This window comes from Triturus cristatus, chromosome 2_1, assembly GCF_964204655.1.
Source record: "Triturus cristatus chromosome 2_1, aTriCri1.1, whole genome shotgun sequence".
Lineage (NCBI taxonomy): Eukaryota > Metazoa > Chordata > Amphibia > Caudata > Salamandridae > Triturus > Triturus cristatus.
In genome coordinates this window covers 992,354,387-992,376,533 of record NC_140581.1, presented here as the reverse complement: position 1 = coordinate 992,376,533, position 22,147 = coordinate 992,354,387, and the positions used below count along the sequence as shown (strand labels likewise).

General features: G+C 52.3%; 1 protein-coding gene across 2 annotated transcripts in view; it reads left to right on the top strand.

The window, feature by feature from the left end:
• FOCAD (focadhesin) overlaps positions 1–22,147 on the top strand; it is a 1,730,079-nt gene that overhangs the window by 228,251 nt on the left and 1,479,681 nt on the right. For both annotated transcript variants that reach the window (XM_085634390.1, XM_085634400.1), the window contains exon 10: positions 11,958–12,160. In XM_085634390.1, the coding sequence (XP_085490516.1) occupies positions 11,958–12,160 (203 nt within the window). The remainder of the gene's footprint in view (positions 1–11,957; positions 12,161–22,147) is intronic.

Below are 22,147 nucleotides of genomic sequence, written 5' to 3'. Positions count from 1 at the left end.
ACATAGCACCCTTCCTGCTGGCTCAGCTTCATCCCCCGTGAGCTTGGCAGTGGCACCGTGAGACCTCCCGCATGTGATTGGACAGCTGCCCCGTGCCATTGGCACTGCCTGGACTGCGCAGTGGCTGGAACTACCGCAGAAGAGGTGAACCGGCTCTTATTGCTGTGGTGCCTCGGTGCCACTGGAGGTGGTGTGATTGGCTGGGCCCGGAGGCTGGTGTGACCATGGAGGCCCTAAAAGCTAGAACGCAGATCCCTGACTGGGTGGAGGACATCTCCCATTTGAGTTCCCCCTCCTCGCTTCCCACTTGGCTGGTGCTGTGGTGGACCCTTGCGGGCTGGAGGAGGGGGAGGTGTGGATTGCAGAGGAGACCGTAGCCATTTTCTTGCATCAGAGCGGCTGTGTGGGGAGTCTGGGTGGTGCAGGGGCCCGACAACATATTGCTGCCTTCTGTACACATGGGATTTGGTGCTGCCCCGGCCCTGCACTTGCAGCCCTGTGGATCTTGCGAGCATCCTGCGAGGGGCCCTAGACAGTGAACTGTGGGACAATTGCCCCCCCAAACAGTGGCACTTTGGATGGCATACTGAGGTTGGTTGACATTTTAGGTGCCTGAACACCTTTGAGGCGCTGTGTGGGCTGCCCTCGTGGTGACTGTGGCCCCCCCACCCCCACCCCCACCCATGGCTCTACATTGACCTCAAGTGCTCATCCATCTGTGGGCTCAGTTTGTGGACTTAGTCTGCGGGCCTGGCAGAGATTTGCTTGGCCTCTGGCTCAGCCTCTGCAGCTGCCTTTGCTGCCCTGGGCCTGCCCCATGCCTGACATCTCCTTCTACTCCTCAGAGCATCTGAGTTGCGGATCTGGGGGGGCCGTGTGGCTGAGCTGAGGACCCGAAATGGAGGGGGGCAGCGGCTGCAGGATTCCCCCCTCCTAGCCTTGCGAAGGCTTGGCCTCCTGGAACTCGATAGAGTGCTTCCTCCCCATCCAACCAGCTCCTGCCACCTGCACCGAGGCTGAGAGGAGAGGCCCCGGGAAGCAGGTGGGCCTAATCGAGGGGGTTGTGTGTGCCCTTGGGAGTGCGCAAGGCCCCATAGCGTAGGGAGACGGCGGCTGCAGGACCGCCCCCCGTCCCCTCTAGCCTTGCGAAGACCTGGCCCCCTGGAACTGGACAAAACTGACCTTACAGGGCCTCAAGGATTATTGCCATATGCCCGAAGCCCTTGGCAGGTGGTTCCCGCAGAGCGCCTGGCTGGTGTCGATGAGGGCTATAGAAAGTTATTGCAATAGAGGGGCCCCTGTTGCGGACCACAAGGCACCACCGGAAGCACAACCCTTTTTCCAGCGCTTGCCCCTAGACGATGCTCTAGAGCTGGGACCCTCCTGCCCAGCAGTTGAGACCACAAGAGACCCCACTGATGAGGGCCCCTTGCGGCGGGCGGACCCTCTCTTCGCTTCTCTGGCAGTCGCAATGGCCCAGAAATAAGTCCCATGACTGGGCGTTGCGGGCTCGGGTTGGTTGGTTTCCTGGTGAACATCATCCCTCCGCTGCTGCTTGGTGGGTGCTGGAGGTGTGAGCCTCCGGGGGGGCCAGTGTTGAATCCCTACCTTTAGGCCATGTCCTCCACAGACACCTGCTGGCCAGTGACGACAGCGACTGCCCACATCTCTGCTACTTTGTGGACTACCCCAATGGACCCAATGGTGTGACGCGGGCTCTCGTGCTCCTTGGAGGGCTCTACTTTGACTTTCTGAGACATTTATCACCCCTGTCTTTTCCACAGAAGTGTCTGCCTGCTCCTAGACCGTCGGCTGGTCGCACTCTCTGAGGTCTCATGAAGGCGAGGGACTGAACACTGAACGCTAATGATTGCCAGGCAGGAGGGCTCCAAGAAGGTGGGATCGGAGAGGCCCACCATCCACGACAGTACCCTTTTCTGTGTTCTACTTTTTTGGGAGTCGAGATCTCCTGAAGGAGCTACTACACCACCTGGCCCGTCCCCGGCTGGTCGACGCTCCACAACTTTTGATCCACTGTGACGGACTATTGTCATTCTTTATTTTCTTACAGTTCTAAAAATGTTTCTACCTGGGTTTTTTCTTTTTCCTCCTCGACACTACCGGAGTCCAGCAAGCCCCTCCAAAGGCTTTCCAGTAATTTCTTTTTGCCCGTGCTCTTTGTATTATCCATGAAGCCTAAGAACTAGGGGCACCATACAGCCCTCTCTGTCCCTAAACCCTGACCCGAGAGTTACCAATAATCAGTGTTAATGTCCGATTCTTAAACAACCCAGTGAAGCGAGCGGCAGTGCTGTCCCTCCTGGAGCAATCCACAGTGACATATGCCTGTTCCAGGAGACCCACCTGCTATCCAAAGACACCTCCCACATGCAGTCCTGATGGTTTTCCCACCAGCTTTGGTCCTCAGGCCCCTCGAAGAAGAACGGGGTAGCTATCCTTTTCTGGCAGAAATGTAATGGCAGGATAATGTCCACGATCTCCGAAGTTAAGGGTTGCCTGCTTATGGTTAGAATACAATGGGTCAACTTTAATTTCACCCTGGCCAACATCTATGCCCCAAAGGAGAGTCAAGAACCCTTTTTTCTCAGCTCGCTAGCGACAGCCCTCGCTACCCCGGACGCGGCCATTATGATTGGGGGGGTGGGGGGGGGACTTAAACCTAGTAATGGATCCCACTCTTGACCGCTCTAGCTAACGCTCTTCTCAAGCGGGAGCCTTCTCGCCCGACGGCATTTGATGGCTGGCAGACAGAGCGCTATGCGATATCTGGCGTTACCTTCACCCCTCTTCTAGGGATTATACTTTCTATTCGGCAGGACATAAATCATACGCCCGCATTGACCACTTCTTCACGTCCTTGGCTCTAATAGCTCACATTAGAGAGGCGAGCATAGAGCCATGATCCCTTTCAGATCACACCCTAATCTCCTTTACTCTGCGACTCGATGTCTCCCAGTCCTGTGCCTTACACTGGTGCTCCGCGATATGCTGCTGCAATCCCTTTCCACAGTTAGCGCTGTGCGTACGGCATTAGTGACTACCTCTACATCAACGACACCAAGGAGAACCCCTTATTGTAGGTATGGGAGGCTTTAAAGCTTGTCGTGAGGGGCAAATTCATTGCCATCTCGGCAGCCGAGAACCGGTTCCGTCTGGAGAAATGCCAGCAACTAGAACAGACGGCCTCAGAGCTAGAGTTGATCCATAAACGCTCTGGTGCCCCCAGAGTCTGGCGAGAATTGAAGGAAAAATGGCTCGTTTTGAGATACCTTGACCTCGACAGGGCGGAGTATGCCCTTGTGCGCCTCAAGCATACATTTTATTTGAGCAGTGACCACTGTGTGTGCATGTTAGCTCATAGGCCCCGCAATGAAACCCTCTCCGGCTTCGTGGGGTCAATTCGCACGGCTGAGGGTGCGCAGGTCCACACGGATGCCGAAATTGCAGTGCCATTGAAAGATTTTTATAGTACTTTGTTCTCCGCCTCTGACAGTCCCAAAGGCAACCCAATGACTTATCTCAGGGGGGTTCCCTTGACACGTTTGCCGCCGGCGCTCGCTTCCCAACTAGACCAGCCAATCCAACTATAGGAGGTGATTGCTGCTATCGCTCCCCTCAAATCCTCAAATGCGCCAGGGCCGGATGGAGTCATCACCCAATTTTATAAAACTTTCTGTCAGGAGTTAGTACCTCTTTTAACTCAGCTTTTCAACTCTTTTCTTGCCTCGGATACCTGAGAGATTCAATGCTGGAGGCGTCTGTCTCTGTAATACTCAAGCCATGGTCATCCACCCGGAACTGTTGTGTGCGCTTCAGGTAGAACGAGAGCGCACGTTTTGGGTCCAGACGGTGGAGCCTCTCTTCCTCTTTTGAAGGATGCAGAGGCGGAAAGAATGTGGGCAAAGTGATGGTCTGCCCGAAGTGGAAGCGCGTGACAACCTTTGGCAAAAAAAAAGGGACAGGTCCTTAAAACCACCTTGTCCGGATGAACAGAAAGGAAAGGAGGTTTGGAAGAAAGAGCCTGGAGCTCACTCACTCTTCTGGTAGAGGTGATAGCTACCAGGAAAGCTGTCTGAAGAGTGAGAAGACGCAAAAGACAGGTATAAAGGGGCTCGAAGAGAGTGCACATCAGATAGGTCAAGACAAGATTCAAATCCCATTGAGGCATTATGAACTGCACAGGAGGAAACGTGTGCGTAATGCCTTTTAGGAAACGGTTAACAACCGGGGACTTAAAGAGAGAAGGCTGCTCTGGAAGCCTCAGAAAGGCAGAGATGGCCGAAAGATAAACTTTGAGAGTGCCCAGAGCAGAGCCCTGCTGGGCCAAGGACAGGAGGAACAGAAGGACCTCAGAAAGAGGGGCAGAAAGGGGATCTACAGACTTTGCTGCGCACCATGCCACAAACTTGTTCCACCGGCAGGAGTATACCGTCTTAGTGGAGGGACGCCTGGCTGCCAGAATGACATCACAGACTTCAGGAGGAAGATCAAAAGCTGTCAACTGTTGCCGCTCAATCCCCACGCATGGAGGTGGAGGCTGGACAGGTTCGGGTGGAGGACCGTCCCCTGCTGCTGCGACAGAAGATCCTCCCGAAGAGGCAGTCAGATCGGGGGATCGATTGCCATACTGAGTAGCTCGGGATACCAGTATCTTGGTGGTGCCCAATCCGGAGCCACAAGGATGACTTGGGCCCGGTCGTGCCGAATCTTCTTCAACACTCTGGGCAGAAGTGGTATAGGCGGACGGCTGAGTTCGTCCACCCTGGCGTTCAGAGAACCTGCCAGGTGTTGAACCATCAAGGTGATGCCTTGATGTGCCAGCCATGTCCAGAGGCGCAGAGCCTCCTGACATAGGGTCCAGGACCCCACCCCGCCCTGTTTGTTGCAATACCACATGGCGGTGGTGTTGTACGTGAACACCTGCACCACACTTCCCCGGACAGAGGGAAGGAATGCCTTCAGTGCAAGTCGGATCGCCGAAAGCTCCAACAGATTGATATGGAGCTGGGACTCTGCCGGAGACCAGAGGCCTCTGATCTCCGCCTCTCCCACATGGCCTCTCATCCCAGGAAGGACGCATCCGTCACCACTGAGTGCTCCGGTTGGGGAAGGGAGAGGGATCTGCCATTGACCCAATTGCTATTCGTGAGCCACCACTGCAATTGCCGTGCAGTGCCCTCCGAGATCTGGATATGATTGGACAGGTTGCCCGGATACTGCGCCCACTGGAACTTCAGGTCCCACTGCAGAGCTCGCATTTGCCATCTGGCATGTGTCACCAGCAGGATGCAGGAGGTCATCAGGCCCAGAAGCCGGAGGGTCATCCTGACTGAAACCCAGGACAGAGGCTGAAAGATCGGAATCATAGCCTGAATATCCCAGACTCGCTACTCGGGAGGATAAACCCGAAACAGTGTTGAATCCAGAACCGCTCCGATGAAGGGGAGCTTCTGAGAGGGACTCAGGTGCAACTTTGGCACGTTGATGGAGAACCCCAGCAAATGCAGGAGGTCGGCCGTAGTCTGAAGGTGGTTAACGACTGCCTGGGGCGAGACCACCTTCAACAACCAGTCGTCAAGGTAAGGGAAGACTGACACCCCGACCTGCGCAGGTGAGCTCCAACCCGTGAACACCCGAGGGGCGCTGGTAAGGCCGAAGGGGAGCACAGCAAACTGAAAATGCTCCTGGCCCACCGTGACCCGCAGGTAACGCTGGTGGGCCGGCAGGACGGGGATGTGAAAATATGCGTGGTGCAAGTCCAACGCTACCATCCAGTCTCCAGGGTCGAGGGCAGCCAAGACCTGAGCCAGAGTCAGCATTTTGAATTTCTCCTTCCGGAGGAAGCGACTGACGTTCCGGAGGTCCAAGATGGGGCGCAGGCCCCCTTTGTCCTTCTTGGGGACCAGAAAGTAGTGGGAATAACAACCACTCCCTACTTCCGGCCCAGGAACGCACTCGATGGCCCCCTTGGCCAAGAGGGCCGTGACTTCCTGCTGGAGAAGTACCAAGTGATCCCTCGACATGCAGTGGCACCGAGGTGGCATGGCTGGAGGGGAGGACTGAAAGGGAAGGGAGTAACCCCTGCGGATGATCTGCAACACCCACTTATCTGATGTGATATCGCGCCAGTGGGGGAGGTGGTGGCGGATCCTGCCACCCATCGGCGTGGGGTGCTCCACAAAGCTCGGATTAGGAAGGTTTGGAGGTAGAAGCAGCAGAGGTGGACTGACCCCCACGCTGATTTCCAGACCCGCCCCTGCAGAAGCCGCATCCACGGTCACGCTGAGGCTGGTTCTGCATAGACTTGCTGAAGGAACGCGTCTGGGCGCCTCTGCCGTGGCCACGAAAGGAACGAAAACCAGGAATGGCCGGGTTCTTTGCAGAAAGACCAAAGGACTTGGCCGTGTCTCGCGAGTCCTAAAACGCTCCAGTGCACTGTCGGCCTTACCGCCAAACAGGCGAGTACCATCAAAGGGCATGTCCAGGAGCGAGCTTTGGACATCGGGCGAGAACCCGGTAGATCGCAACCAGGCATGGCGGCGAAGCGCCACAGTCGAAGAAATCGCCCTACCCAGTAAGTCCGCGGTGTCCAAACCACACCGACTGGCGAACTTAGCCGCATCCTTACCCTCAGCAACAGTTTGGGACAGCACAGCGTGGGTCTCCTCAGGACACTGAGGCAACACCAGTGCAACTGTATCCCACACAGCCTGGGAATAGCGGCCCAATAAACAGGCGGTGTTCACTGACCGCAGCCCCAAGCTGGCCGAAGAGAACAACAGCTTACCGAACTGCTCCAGCTTCTTAGAATCCTTATCTGGCGGAGCCGTGGGAAAGGCACTCTGTGACGTCGAGGCTTGGATGACCAGTCTCTCAGGTGTTGGATGAGTGGTCAGAAAAGCGGGATCACCAGGCGCCGGGCAGTGAGGCCTGGTGACATTCTTATCCACAGGGGCCCCTGTGGCTGGCCGCGACCAAGTGCCCAACAAGACGTCAGTGAGGGCGTCGTTAAAAGGGAGCAGGGACTTTCCGGGGGGCGAGGTCGCTTGGGGATGGGTTGGTCCAGGGCCGCTTGCCGCCCACTTCGTAGGGGACGGGAGCATTGGGGGATGTGGGGGGTTTCTTTCCCTGTGGGAGGTGCGGGGCTTGCGCTGGTGGTGGAGGAGTCCTGGGTTGTGGCATCCCAGGTGTTGCAGGGCATGGAGCGATCGGTGCATTTGTCGCGTGCTTGGCATCGCGTGTGGTGTTTTGTCTGGTCTGCCCTTGCGGGCTGGGGTGCATGGGGGGCGCCGTGCGTGGTGTGGGGCTGCGCATTCTTGGGTTGCTGGCGGGGATTTTGATTGTGATTGTCCTGTGGCTGGGTGTTTGCGTTCGGGCGTCGGAGCAGCAGGGAACTGCTGCAATATTTTGGTGTGGACCATGTACCTGTTAGCTTGAGAGGTGGGGACAGGGTATTGAAGCTGCGGAGATTAGAATCCCGTTATATAATTGATCTGCAGTCTAAGGCACCAAAAGGACTCAATAGTGGGGAGGAACTTACAGTCCACCTAGGGAGATGATCCGATTTTAATATTATGCTCTATAATTTCTCTTGACCTACATTTCAGTTATTTTTCATATATTGCACTAAAATGGTTATGCTCACATCTTTATGTAATTAAGTTTTGGAGTCTATCACTATTGTGGAATTGCTCTTGCTGCCACCGATTCACGGTTCAATGTCTCACAATCAGTATTTATTTAGTTAATAGCTGATAATATTCACCTTATAGAATTGCTTGAAATACATTTTAGGTTGACTATTGTATGTTAGGCATACTTGGAAATACCGATACACGGTTTTAAGTTTGTTGAGTATGAGCAACGAATTTCGGAGCTCGTTGCATAGAGCGTCACATTCTATGTGTGTATATATATGATATACTATGCTGAGCGACACCACATTTGTTTAAAATTAATTCATGCATTTCCTCGAGCAGTAGAATTTGGGCTGAGAGAGGTTTATGTCTCCAAAACTCATGGCAGCTTTGGCATTAATACATTTATTTGTATAGAGTACCATGTAAAGATGGCCGCCATGTATTGTGCAATATGATCATCATATACCGCTTTCGATGTCGTTGCTTTAATCACGTGAACAACTTAAAAATGCCTCTACACCGCGATCAATGTAAACACTGAAGAAGGAATTTCCGAAACGCGTCTGTTTCTGTGTGGCTGATTAAAAAAATTGTGACGATAAAAAAAAGAAAAAAGAAAAAAAAAGGGAGCAGGGGCTCCGACGAAGTGGACGCCGTCTGGAGCACCTCAGTGAGGCGATTAGTTTTGAGGGCCACCGTAGGGAGATCAAGATTAAGGACCTCAGCTGCCCGACGGGTGCACCATCGTGTAGAAGGCGCCCTCCTCCATGGTAGGCGGGGGAGAGGCAAATCCCGGGTCAGAAGACACATCGAGGTCGCCGGCATCCTCCAAGTCTTCCACCCACTCCTGCTCGGAGTCACACTGACGGGCAAGAGGGTCCTCGGACCCCTTCCAGTCCTCCTCCACCTCTGTCGTATGGGGAACAGACCGCGGCGGCAGAGCTGGAGCCAGAGAAGGAACATACGGCGTCAGAAATGGCACCGGCCGGGGCCGAGTCGGCGCCGCGTCCCAATGCGAATCCCAGGTGGGAACAAAATGGTCCTGGAACTGAGGCAAGGGTGGGACGAACGACACCCATGGTGGAGCCGAGGATGGCGCTGGGGCTGGAGCCGACAGCGCTGGACCTTGTGGCGACGGGGCCGGAGCCAATGGCGCAAGATCCTGTGGCGCCGAAGCTGGATCAGTCGGCGACGCCGGCGGCCCAACAGGATCTGGACACTGGACCGCGGGCCTGAGGCCTAAAGAGGCAGTCCATGGTAGCAAGAAATTCTTGCACCTGTTCGGGAGTCGCCGACGGACCCGGGTAAGGCAGGTAGGCCGCGGGACTCCCAGGCTCCAAAGAAGCCGCAGGGACAGAACCCCTGTCCCCCTCGTCTGCATCCGAGGACTGTCCCTTCTTCGACTTCTTTTTGTGTCGTCTCTTACCCGAATCCGAGGGAGAAGACTTGCAGCCCAAGGAGCGACGACTGCGCCCCCGCGAGCGTTTACGGGATCGGTCACTGGACCCGGAACGGCGCTGGGACGAGAGCCAGACCTCCAGCAGCTTCCGGCGCCGCTCCCTCAAGGCCTTCGGGGCCATGGCCCGACAGTCCCGGCATTACCGGAAAGTTACTACTTGTGTAACGATATATCTGTAAGAGACATTAGTTAGTGATAGATTCCTTACCGCCCCACCCATCCTTCCCGTTCTGCAAACTGATTTCTAGGGTTAGTTCATCCCTTTCGGGGCCCTAGTTTCTTGGCACCAGTGGTCAGTTTCTTGCATGGCTGTGCGTTCCTGTCGTGTACAGAACTGACGTCAGCGCGCATGGGTGGCGCCTAAGTAGTCTCCGTGACGTCATCTCGGCGCTTACGATGCCAGCGACGGACACGGAGCCGCACGACGCCACCTACTGACGCGCAGGGATACTGCTAGCAAAACTTTCCAGATCCAGTCTGACGCCTGGGGATATTCTAAGGTAAGGAACCTATCACTAACTAATGTCACTTACAGATATATTGTTACACAACTAGTAACTTGTGCTTTAGCAGTAATGAGGAATGTCTGTGTGTCAGGGCATCTGACATGTGGGGTGGAGTGTGTGTGGAATAAAGTGCAGGGAAACTAAAACTGTCTAAGAGATGCTCAACTAGGCTTTAATATGGTGGTTCCCTTGGCAGGAATAAAAATGATTGAAAATGGACTGTTGCAATTGCTCAATGTACCCAAATAGCCTGAAACAGTGGGTGTGGTCAGGTCGACATGTTTCATGCCCATTGGCCCTGCCAGAACCACGGCGCTTCCTCAGGACTTAAAAATTATCCCTACCCCACAACTAGGAAGTGATATGTAGTGTTAGGTACTCCCTTACAATAAAATACCTGGATTCGAAAGATAAAATGATTGTTCAACCTAAATAAAACAAGAAACATAAAAGAAAACATAAGATAAACCAGTTGTGAGCAAATATGGTCCAGTGCGTTTCAAGGTCTGCCATCTCACCTTAATGTTTTATTGTGTCTCCTAAGACAGACATGCGCATGCTTTTGTTGGGCTGATCATTCGCCACAATGTGAAAAAGTGTAAACACAAGGAAACACACAACAGGTCAGGCAAGTGAACACACGTGAGACTAACAACATAAATCAAGTAGGTATTGGAAAGGATCAACGTATCATCAGTGGATAGTTGCCCTCAGGTGTGAAGAAAGGATCTTACCCTTTGGAGCAATCAGTAGAACCCTTTAGGTCAAAGCAAAGGGTAGCACACAGCTGCTAATTGTGGAAAGAGTTACAATAATGATGGTAGAAATGTGATAAATCAAGGGGGCCTCTGGGAGGCAAGAAAAGGTAAGGGCAACAAAATGCTAGAAGTCATATCGGTACTCACATGGTATCTGCGTGGGGAGCACTAGAGACCTACTCTCCTCTGCTTGCCTGGATCAAGACTGAGCAGACGAGAGCAACTGGTATTTAGGGTATGGATAATTGATACGATTGCCATCAGGTGGTGTTTGCGCGACCACAGGTGCAGAGGGTGGATGCCTTGCAGCTAATGGGGAGATCTCTGCTAAAGTGACCCTTTCTCGGGCCCATAGGACATATCAGCACCGGCCCTATGAGGAGGGCACCCGATAATGAAGCATGACATTCTTTTTTATGTGTGAGGGGACCAAGAAATAATCCTTAGGATTTGCCAGTATTTTTCCACCTTGTCTTCCTTTTTCTTTCTCCTTTGCACTATAGGAACTGTACCTCCTTACATTCGTATAAATATATTCCACCCTCGTCTGGGTTACTCACAAAGAGAGTAACAGCATTACCTCTGCAGGAACATTTACTCTTCTGCAAGCATCTGAACTGCTTTCTTCATAGGCGTTACGCATGCCATAGGAGGGCCCCTTTTCCCATGTCTGTTGGTTGAAGAAAGCTCGGACTTTGAGGGTTCCCCCGATAAAGCTAGGTTTGCCTTTTTACTTTTGGCAATCTCAACTGATATTCTGGAGCATTGACCCTCAGACCCACTGATAGGACCCTCTATCACTCAGCCGCCAGTCTGTTTGTAGCCTAAGAAAGTTGTGCTCTTGGTACATTTGGGAGAAAAGAGGTACCTAGTACCAAACAAGATGGAAAAAACCATGTCTCCAGTGACGAAAGACAAAAGGGATCGCTAGGACCATAATTGAATGCAAAAAATATGTTTGATTCACGATTTTGTGGTGATTTGAATATCTGTAATGCTGTTTTGTGACATGTAATGTGCTATATATGTCTTCAGTAATGGAAATGGGTTGATGTTTTCGCGAGTAAAGAACCAAGTAGTAAACTTTCTTTCTCCATCACCCTCCCTTACCCCCACATGGCACACCCTTCACATGGAGTAGTTGTCAAACATAATGGAACAGAAATGTGGTCTACAAAAGCATATAGTAAGTGAAACCACCATATCAGGGTAGTACATCCCAGTATACAGATTATATGCAGTCCATTGATGAGTGCAAGTGAACTGCTCTCCACAAGTGCAAAATATGTAGACAAATTAAAGAAATGAAAATATTGATGGACAGGTCAATTCAACAGCGTTTGAAACCATCTGATGGAAATGAAGATGCTTTAAGTGCTCTTGTGTTGTTGACTGAACTCTCCACCTGGTGGCCTGCCAAGTACCCCGTGATTATTCCTGCAAGTGTTCAAATTATGTTTTAATAAAAAACAACCATGTTTACAAGATTACAACGGCAAACTGTGTTTATTTCTTGAAATTTGATATTGCGTTTGCCTCTCCCATATTAAAAGTTGTTTTTGTTCCTGGCCAGCTCTGAAGATCCTGTCCTTTTATGAGACCCAGAATGTTCCTGATGTGGCTCTGGCAATGGTGATGCCTCTCTTACAGATCATGTCATCTGCTTCAGCAGCAGTGAGTCTGGTCTCAGCGGAGATGAGCACCTCTCGGCAACAGCTGGCCATTGCTCTCTTGGAAATTGTTGAGCAGACTTGCAGTAACGGAAATAACAAAGTGGTAATTATGTTCATGTTGGTTGATTTATGCATTGTTCATCTGGTCCTTTCATTGTAGGGAGAATTCCTTTTGATGCTTGTAAAAGTGGATATGATTTCTAATGCAGATAATTTGTAGTATGTGGAGCAAATAAACAGAACTCAATGCTACTTTTAAAATGTTTGAAAGTGTGCATCATGTCAATAGAAAATTACCTCATATGCTATATGTATTGGGTCATCAACACTTAGGATTGAAATATGTTAATGCTATAATATGTTCATTTGTATAGTGCTTACCACCATTTCTATGGCCCTGTTGCGCTTTGGAATGTTTGCACTCTTTACCTTTCTGGGGTATTTTTTGACTGGATTGAATTTGTATTTTTAAAATAACTTTTATTGATTTTTTTTTTTTAATGCATGAATATGCAACATAACATACAAACACAATGTGAAGAGGCAAGTTGTTGAGCTGTCAGTATAGTCTATGTAAATCCAAGTGTCTCAGGTCTGAGTCGATGGCGTATCAGAGTAAAAAAACAAGTGTACAATTAAATACTTCCCCTTCTAATCCCTGCGAGCCTCTCAATTCCCTCCTAGCCCTATATCACCACTCCCATCAATCACTTGTAGGGCTACCTTGTCCGTTGCATCCCATGGTCATCAGATCTTTTCAAACTTTTGAGGACATCCCCTCACCAATCTTTCAGCCCTCCTATACCAGTCCATGTTGTTCTCCCATACATGCATAAAAGACAGTCTTAAAGACCCTCAATATTTAATTAAATCCATTCGGATCACCATCAAGGAAACATTACAAAAAAGAAGGGAACAGCATGAGGGATTGTTCTCCCCAGATACCTAGGGACACTAACTGCGGGATGAGTCACCTGACTGTCCAGCACAGTGGAAAGTCTTTGGGCTACTTTACTCCAGTAAACCTGTACTCTTGGACATTCCCATGTTGTATGGATTAGGGTACCCTTCTGCCGTCATACCTGTAGGCACTGATCATTCTCAGTACTCCCCAGTCAGAGTAACCAGGTGCTAGTATAATATGCCCTGTGGAGTACCTTCAGTTGGATCAGCCTGAAACCCACTCTAATTGCTACTTCTTCCAGGTACCGGCATGCCATCCCACAGTCATCATCTTCATTTTACCTAGCTCACCCTCCCTTTTGTCCCTCAGAGCATCTAGCAGTGAAAGTCAAGTTTTCAGGAGCGTGGAGTATATCTAAGAAACCGCATGTTGCGTCAAATGTTGTCCCAGAACTTTGTACCCCAGCGGGGGCTCATTCGCTACTTTGGTCACGCCGTTCTTCATCGTCGTAGGATATGCCGCATTTGCTGATACCTTAAAAATTGACTCTGTTAGTTAATATTCTGCCTGTTGTTCCAAAAATGGAATCACCTCCCCATCTCGCCAAATGTCTCCTAGTTTTCCCATCCCATTTTTTGTAGCCCTCTATCTGTCACAGACCGCTCAAGTGGTCTGACAAGGGGGATTCCTGTGTCAGTTTGTCACTCCAGCCCAAGGTCTTGGATTCCCACCTCCAGACCTTCACAGCCACGTCATTCGGGGGCCGGTAAGGAAGCCTTGAACCTGCTTCCATAAAGCCTTCAGACATAGCCCTCTGAGTCAATCTGCCACCAGTCTGCCATCAGTAATGGTTCCTGCAGTGTAGAGAAGGCCCAGTCGTTGATTAACAACAACTGTGCAGCCTAGTAGTAAAGTAGAAGGTTTGGCAGTGCAGTCACCCCTCCATGGGCTGCCTTGTCAAGGTGGATCCTGGGTGCCACCCCTTTCCAGAATAATGTGCACGCTACCCAATCTACAGTGCGGAAGATGCCGTCCGGGACTTCGTGGAGCACTTACTATAATTTAGGCAGGTAAATCATGCATAATTCTGCCCATTCAAGCAACAAAATTGAGTGTTTCCTCCACCGTCCCACATCAGTTCTATAGGCCTCAATTATCCAAAACAGATTCTGTTTAAGAAATAGATCCAGAACCGTTGAGATATAAATTCCTATGTATGTAAAATCTTGAGGATCCCACTTAAGGGAATAGTTCCACATCCAATACGCCGCACCAGCAGCGAATTGAAAGGCCACTGACATGTGCCAGTTAGTTCAGATTCCTGCATGAGCCTCAAAGAGTTTCAGGATAGAGAGAGTCCTCTGAGTCCAGGGCTAGCAGAAAGGCTGACTCCTGGCTCCTGTATATATTCCCTGCATGCCAATCACCCCATCAGACATTGTAAATTGTTTTATGGCCCTAAAGGGCATGAAGCCAGATTAATCCGTTGGTAGCAAGGAGTCCAACACCTTCATCAGGTTATTTTGTAAGTACTTTTGCCAGTATCTTCGTTTCTGCATTCAACAAACATATCGGTCTGTGCAAGGCACCCTCATCCGGTGCCTTCCAGGCCTTTTTAATCAATATTATTGTCGCCCGTTGGAGTTCTCTCAGGAGGATACCATCCTTCTTCAACCCACAGAACATCCTAAGAAGTGATCCTACTACTCAGGACTTCACACATTTAAAGCATTCTGATCGCAGGCTGATGGGCCCTGGGGTTTTACCTCCTCTTTAACTGGGTCGGGGCCTCTGCGACCTCACTCTCAGTGATCTCTGCCTCCAAACAGAGGCGTGCCTCTGCTTCAAGCCTGTGGGTTTGGGTGGTTTTCCACAAACGGATTGAAATTTCTAGGACCGCCTCGGGTCCATGCTCTATACAAGTCTTCCAAATTATTGCCGACGGCTTGAGTGATTCCAGTGTGATTCTCAGCCATTAGCGCTGACTCCACCATAATCTCTGGGACCCAACTCAGCACCCCTTCCTTTTTCGCCAGCCATGCCAAGAGCATCCCTGGCTTGTTACCCACCTCATAAAGCCTGCCCTGTTTCGCGCTATAGTAGTTCCATGCTTCCTGTTGTGCGTGGGCTCTAAAGTCCTTTCTCCCAGCTTCAATCTTCTAGGCTAGAATCTGGGATGGTGAGGCAACGTAGTCCTGTTCCTATTCCATGAGTTGAGCCTCCAGCTTTCTACACTCCTCGTCCTTCGCTCTTCTCTTACTGGTGACACGAGCTATCAAGTGGCTCCTTATCACCTTCTTATAGGCTTCCCACAGAATGACTTCCGACATCAAATATTCTGTGTTTTCATTAAAATAAAGGAGAGTGGTATCAGCCACCAGCTCCCTGGTGTCCCAGTCAGTCAGTTCCCAGGGTTAAATTGTCATTCTCCCTGGGTATCCGGCAGCAGTCTGCAAATTTGTAATTATAGGCGAATGAGCGGAAATGCCATGCGACAGGTACTCGATATCTCTGAACCTGTTCTACTAGTGAGGTGGCACCAAGAAATAGTCCAGCCAGGAAAGAGGCAGTATAGAATTGAATCCACAAGAGTACTGTTGCAACCCCGGTGTTCTTCCCGCCAGAGATCTGCCATACCCAGGGCCTCAACAAAAGTTGACTGTCATGTGCCCACCTTCGATTTTTCCCAGTCGCTGTTACTCTGTTTCAGTCTCCATGCAGAGTTAAGATCCTCCCAATAATTGTCAAACTCCGATGGGCATTTCAACTTCCAGTCCCCCCTCCTAGCTATACCATATCCTCGGACTGCAAACCTGGGGGAAGTACCAGGACACCAGGCGTAGGTCTTCTGCACTCCAGTGCCCAAACACCACAGTCTAACTCCCATTCTTGTTCACCCATGTTTGCGAAGCCCGACAATGGGGGTGTCCTTTGGGCCACGGTCCCCACCCCTCTAGATCCTGGGGAGAACCCTGCATGAACCTATTAATTATATGTGCCTCGATTAAGGAAATAACAGTTGTTACAAAGCAGGTGGGTTTCTTGGAGTAGAGCTTTATCTGAGTCATGGCGAAGCAGATACTTTTTCGCCAAGCGTCGCTTTAATTTGATACCCAAGCCATTTCCATTACAGGAGAGAATCTTCAAGATCATCGTCTTTAATGGTACCTGTGATGAAGGATCCTCCATTGCTTCTTGTCCTCCACCATCCAACCTTCTTCCCTACTCCGTCACATATAATGTTCGTACCAACATGCCTCATACTGACTCCCTCTACACAAACCCCCTCCCCCCCCCCCCTTCAGCCATCCTGTGCTGTGGGCCTACATGTAGATGCCCCATAATACTCAAGATGTCTTGCTCCATAATTCAACACCTATTAGACAACTACATTGAAATGCAAGTAACTGCTACTAAAGGGGTGAGGTCCACAGGACTCTCAGTATAACGTGTCTCAATGGTCTCATTGCAGTGGCCGGCAGAGCACCTGGGCCCTCAGGGCAGACCCTGATCTTTGATCGAGCCGCCCTAGATCTTCTTCATGGCTTGCATTTTTGTTTTGGCTTTTCCATTCTGAGTGACCTCCACCGCCCGTGTCCTCTGGGTGGGTTGGCACGACCTTCCAACCAAGTCAGACATCCGCGGGTGTGGTGAAGAAATGTTATCCCGCTTGGTGGATGATCTGAGGTTTGCCGGAAAGAACCCCGCTTGGTGGATGATCTGAGGTTTGCCGGAAAGAATAACACGTGGTTCAAATGGAGCTTCTGCAAGTGTTGCTTCACTAGTGGAACCATTTCCGTTTGGCTTTCCACTGTGTTCTTATACTCGGGGTCAATGTTCACAGTTCTCACGGTTCTTGTGCAGTGGCCCTCTGCAAGATGTCGTCCTTATCTCTAAAATTCAGTAATCTGGCTACTATAGCCCTGGGGGGCCGCTCCGGAATCTGCGGTCTATGTGGCACTGTGTGGGCCCTCTCAACAGTAGACATGATAGAGGCCTTACTCTCCAAAACAGTTGTCAACAACCAATTCTCTCGACAGAGTTCACCACAGTGACCCTCTGCTTTTTCAGTGAACCCTACTAGTCTTATGTTATTGTGTGGGGACCTGCCTTTGGCATCATCTACTCACTCATGTAGTAGTTCCACAGACTTTAGAGAACAAAGCTTTTTGTCACTGTCTGAGACCGTAGGTGTCATCTGGGTCAAGATCGCCTCTGTCTCCACCACTCTGTTCGCTAGTTTCCTGGGTTCTTCTCAAAGGGTTCCCAAGTCCAAGCGCCACCACATCAATTGTATTTTCTAGCACCTGTTTGGTGTTGCTTATGGCCGCCTGGATCGCTGCCGTGTGAGCCTCATGTCCCTGTCTTGAACAAATCCCATCCGTACATCCGGGGGCCTCCTTGGTCTGTGGTGCTTCTGCAGCGGGGCTCAGTTTTGCCCCCTTGGTGCGTACCATTGCGTCTGGCCGAGCTCAAATCCCCCAAATAGGGGTGGGCGGAATTTGCTAAATCCACTTTCGAAAATTATAGCGAAAATTTTAAAAATTATCGCAAACACGCGGAAATATCGCGAAGATGCAGAAGTTTTTTTCCCGCATGTTCGCGAGATTTTCTGCATGGTTGCGGCTCGCCAACTTACCCATGCGGTTGCTCGCGGGCGCGGCCATCTTGTTTTCAGTTGTCTCGCGGTGCATGATCGCGAGAAGAAAGACGTGATCGCGCGACGCATGACGTCACTGCGGGCGCGAACTGTCGAAGGACAGCGCAAATGGCTAAAAACAATACAACATCTCATGGAGAACGCGACCGGATCAAGAAAACTTGTCGGCGAACGCAAGGATTCAGGTAAGGCGATCGCGCGCGAGAATGTATTATTTTACAGCGCGAGCAAGAACCAAATTATCGCAAAGCTGCGGAATGCGGAAATTTTGACATTTTCGCGCTTACCGCGGAACGCGAAAATGTCAAATTATCGCAATTTCCGCGAACGGAACAAAATTTTAGCCCAGGCCTACCCCCAAATCCATGCGGGTTGGCAGTTGCTGGGAAATCGTAGCAACCAGGGGCCCGTCAATCATGCAGATGCACTGGGGGAGGCCAGTGGCCTGGATTCCTCTCCGGACACTGGATTCGTCTCTCCTCCAACTGTGGCTTCGGAGGAGGGCGCTGCTTTCTCTGTGGTGCTGCGCAAGGCGGCCGCAGCCCTTGGGCTCGAGCTGCCTGCCGTGGCTGTGAGGACTAACGTCCTCACTGAGGTGCTTCAGTCTGCAGCAAGCTCCACTGAGCCTCTGCTGCAATTCAATGAGGCCCTCATTGACGTTCTGCAGGGCACCTGGTCCAAGCCCTCCACAGTTCCTCCTGTGGACAGGAACGTCGCCAGGCGCCACCGCCCCCGCCCTGCTCCGGGCTACCCCGGTTTTCTGTCCCAACACCCTACCCCGGAGAGCCTGGTTATCCAGGCCTCTACCTCCCAATCCTCCTTCCCGACCGCCCCGCCGGACCGAGATTCCAAGAGTCTGGAACAGTTTGGCAAGAAGCTGTTCTCCTCCCTTAGTTTGGGCCTGCGGTCTTTGAACACCGCCTGTCTCTTGGACCGTTATTCCCACTCTCTGTGGGATGCGGTGGAGGACGTGCTGCCCCTGTGTCCGGAGGAGGTCCGGACACGACTTACCCAGGCTCTGGCCGATGGGAGGGATGCAGCGCGACATGCTATCCGATGTGGGCTTGACACTACGGACTCGCTGGGTAGGGCCATTTCTACCACAGTGGCGCTTAGACGTCACGCCTGGCTGCGGTCCACGTCATTTTCGGGCGATGTCCAGAGCACTCTCATGGACATGCCCTTTGATGGCACTCGCCTTTTTGGCGAGAAAGCGGACAGTGCGCTGAATCGCTTTAAGGACTCCCGGGCTACGGCCAAGTCCTTGGGCCTCTCGGCCCCGCGGTCGCAAACTTCCGCCTTTCGCCCCTTTCGTGGCCAAGGAAGGGGTGCCTCCTCACGTGTGCCTAGCCACCAGCCGCAGAACCAACCTGCGCGCGGTCGCGGTCGCGGACGTGGTTTCCGCCGAGGCGGTTCTGGAGGACGACGAGGTCAGCCAACATCCACCCCGGCAGCATCCGCCTCAAAGCCTTCCTAGTCCGAGCTTTCAGGCCCATTCCACGCCAGTGGGCGGCAGAGTTCGCCATCACCTGCTCCACTGGCGGTCCATCACATCGGACAGGTGGGTGCTGCAAATCGTCCGAAGGGGCTACTCCCTCCCCTTCGAGACGACCCCTCCAGCCATGCCTCCGCAGCACCACCGTATCTCGGGGGATCATTTGAATCTTCTCCACGAGGAAGTTTCAGCCCTCTTGGCCAAGGGGGCCGTCGAGCGCGTTCCGAGCCCAGAAGTAGGTCGTGGTTGTTATTCCCACTACTTCCTGGTTCCCAAGAAGGGCAAAGGGGGCCTACGCCCTATCTTGGACCTCCGGAACGTCAATGCCTTCCTCCGGAAGGAAAGGTTCAAGATGTTAACTTTAGCTCAAGTTCTAGCTGCCCTAGACCCGGGAGACTGGACGGTAGCGTTGGACTTGCAGGACGCATATTTCCACATCCCCGTCCTGCCGGCCCACCGGCGTTACCTGCGGTTCACGGTGGGCCAAGAGCACTTTCAGTTTACCGTGCTCCCCTTCGGCCTCACCAGTGCCCCTCGGGTGTTCACGAAAGTGATGGCGGTGGTCGCAGCTCATCTGCGCAGATCAGGGGTTCCAGTCTTCCCCTATCTCGACGACTGGTTGTTGAAGGCGGGCTCGCCCCAGACAGTCGTCTCCCACCTCCAGACTACGGCGGATCTCCTGCATTCGCTGGGATTTTCCATCAACGTGCCGAAGTCACACTTGAGTCCCTCTCAGAAGCTCCTCTTCATCGGAGCGGTTCTCGATTCGGCGCAGTTCCGGGTCCATCCACCGGAACAGCGGGTCCGGGATATACAGGCCCTGATTCCCATCTTTCGGCCTCTATCCTGGGTTTCGGTCAGGCTAGTGTTGCGGCTTCTGGGGCTGATGGCCTCCTGCATCCTACTAGTGCATCACGCCAGGCGGCGCATGCGGGCTCTGCAGTGGGACCTGAAGTTTCAGTGGGCCCAGCATCACGGCAACCTGTCCGACCATGTCTTGATCTCGGAGGGCACTGCACAGCAGTTGCAGTGGTGGCTCACGGACCACGATTGGGTCAAGGGCAAGAGCCTCTCCCTTCCCCAACCGGAGCATGTCGTAGTGATGGATGCGTCCCTCCTGGGATGGGGTGGCCATATGGGAGAGGCGGAGATCAGAGGCCTCTGGTCTCCGGCGGAGTCTCGTCTCCACATCAACCTGTTGGAGTTGAGAGCGATCCGACTTGCACTGAAAGCCTTCCTTCCCTCTGTCAGGGGAAGTGTCGTGCAGGTGTTCACGGACAACACCACCGCCATGTGGAATTGCAACAAACAGGGCGGGGTGGGGTCGTGGACCCTTTGTCAGGAGGCTCTGCGCCTCTGGACATGGCTGGAGCTAGGGCGTCACCCTAGTGGTTCAACATCTGGCGGGCTCTCTGAACGCCAGAGCAGACGAACTCAGCCGCCGGTGCATGATGGATCACGAATGGCGTCTGAACTCCGAAGTGGCGCAAGGTTTCTTTCAGCAGTGGGGAGAGCCTTGGTTAGATCTATTCGCCACCGAAGAGAACGCGCAATGTCAGCAGTTCTGCGCGTTGGAATTTCCAAGGCGGCACTCGCTCGGCGACGCTTTTCGTCACGAGTGGAGTTGCGGTCTGTTGTACGCCTTTCCGCCTATACCACTTCTGCCCAGAGTGCTGAAGAAGATCAGGCGCGACCGGGCCCAAGTCATCTTGGTGGCTCCGGATTGGGCACGAAGGTACTGGTATCCCGAGCTACTCGGTATGTTGACCGATCCTCCGATACGTCTGCCCCTTCGGGAGGATCTTCTGTCGCAGCAGCAGGGGACGGTCCTCCACCCGAACCTGTCCAGCCTCCACCTCCATGCGTGGAGATTGAGCGGCGGCAGTTGATGCCATTTGACTTGCCTCCTGAAGTCTGTGATATCATTCTGGCAGCCAGGCGTCCCTCCACAAAGACGGTATACGCCTGCCGGTGGAACAAATTTGTGGCATGGTGCACAGCAAAGGCTGTGGATCCCCTTTCCGCCCCTCTTTCTGAGGTTCTACTGTTTCTTCTTTCTTTGGCCCGGCAGGGCTCTGCCCTGGGCACCCTGAAAGGTTATCTTGCTGCCATCTCTGCCTTCTTGCGGCTTCCTGATCAGCCTTTCTCTTTTCAAGTCCCCTGTCGTTACACGCTTTCTAAAAGGCATTACTCACACGTTCCCTCCTGTCCCTTTTGTAATGCCTCAGTGGTACTTGAATCTTGTTCTCACATTTCTAATGTGTGCTCCCTTTGAGCCTCTTCATAATTGTCCTCTTCGTCTGCTGACGCTTAAGACTGCTTTTCTGGTAGCCATCACCTCGGCTAGACGGGTGAGTGAGCTCCAGGCTTTATCTTCAAAGCCTCCTTTTCTCTCTGTACATCCGGACAAGGTTGTCCTTCGGCCTCGTCCCTCCTTTCTTCCAAAAGTGGTGACTCCATTTCATCTTGGGCAGTCTGTCACCCTGCCCACCTTCTTTCCGCCTCCGCATCCTTCCAAAGAGGAAGAGAGGCTCCACCGTCTGGACCCAAAACGTGCGCTCTCCTTTTATTTGGACAGCACAAAGCAGTTCCGGGTGGACGACCAACTTTTCGTTGGATACGTGGGTGCTAAGAAGGGGAAAGCTGTGCACAAACGGACCATCTCTCGGTGGGTCGTTTTGTGCATCAAAATTTGTTACTCCTTGGCAAAAAAGGACCCTCCTGTTGGGCTGCGCGCCCATTCTACTCGGGCCACAGCGGCTACTACTGCTTTGGGACGGGGTGTCCCTTTGCAGGACATCTGTCAGGCGGCGACGTGGGCTTCGCTACACACGTTTGCCAGACATTATTGCCTTGACAGCCAAGTCCGGAGGGATGGCTTCTTTGGCCGTTCTGTCCTCCAGGACTTTCTGGTGTGATCTTGGTTCGCAGACCCACCACCGGGGATGGTATTGCTTGGGTATCTATTCTAAGGTGAGGAATCTAACTAACGTGTTTCTTTCAGATGAACAAGTTACTTACCTTCACTAAC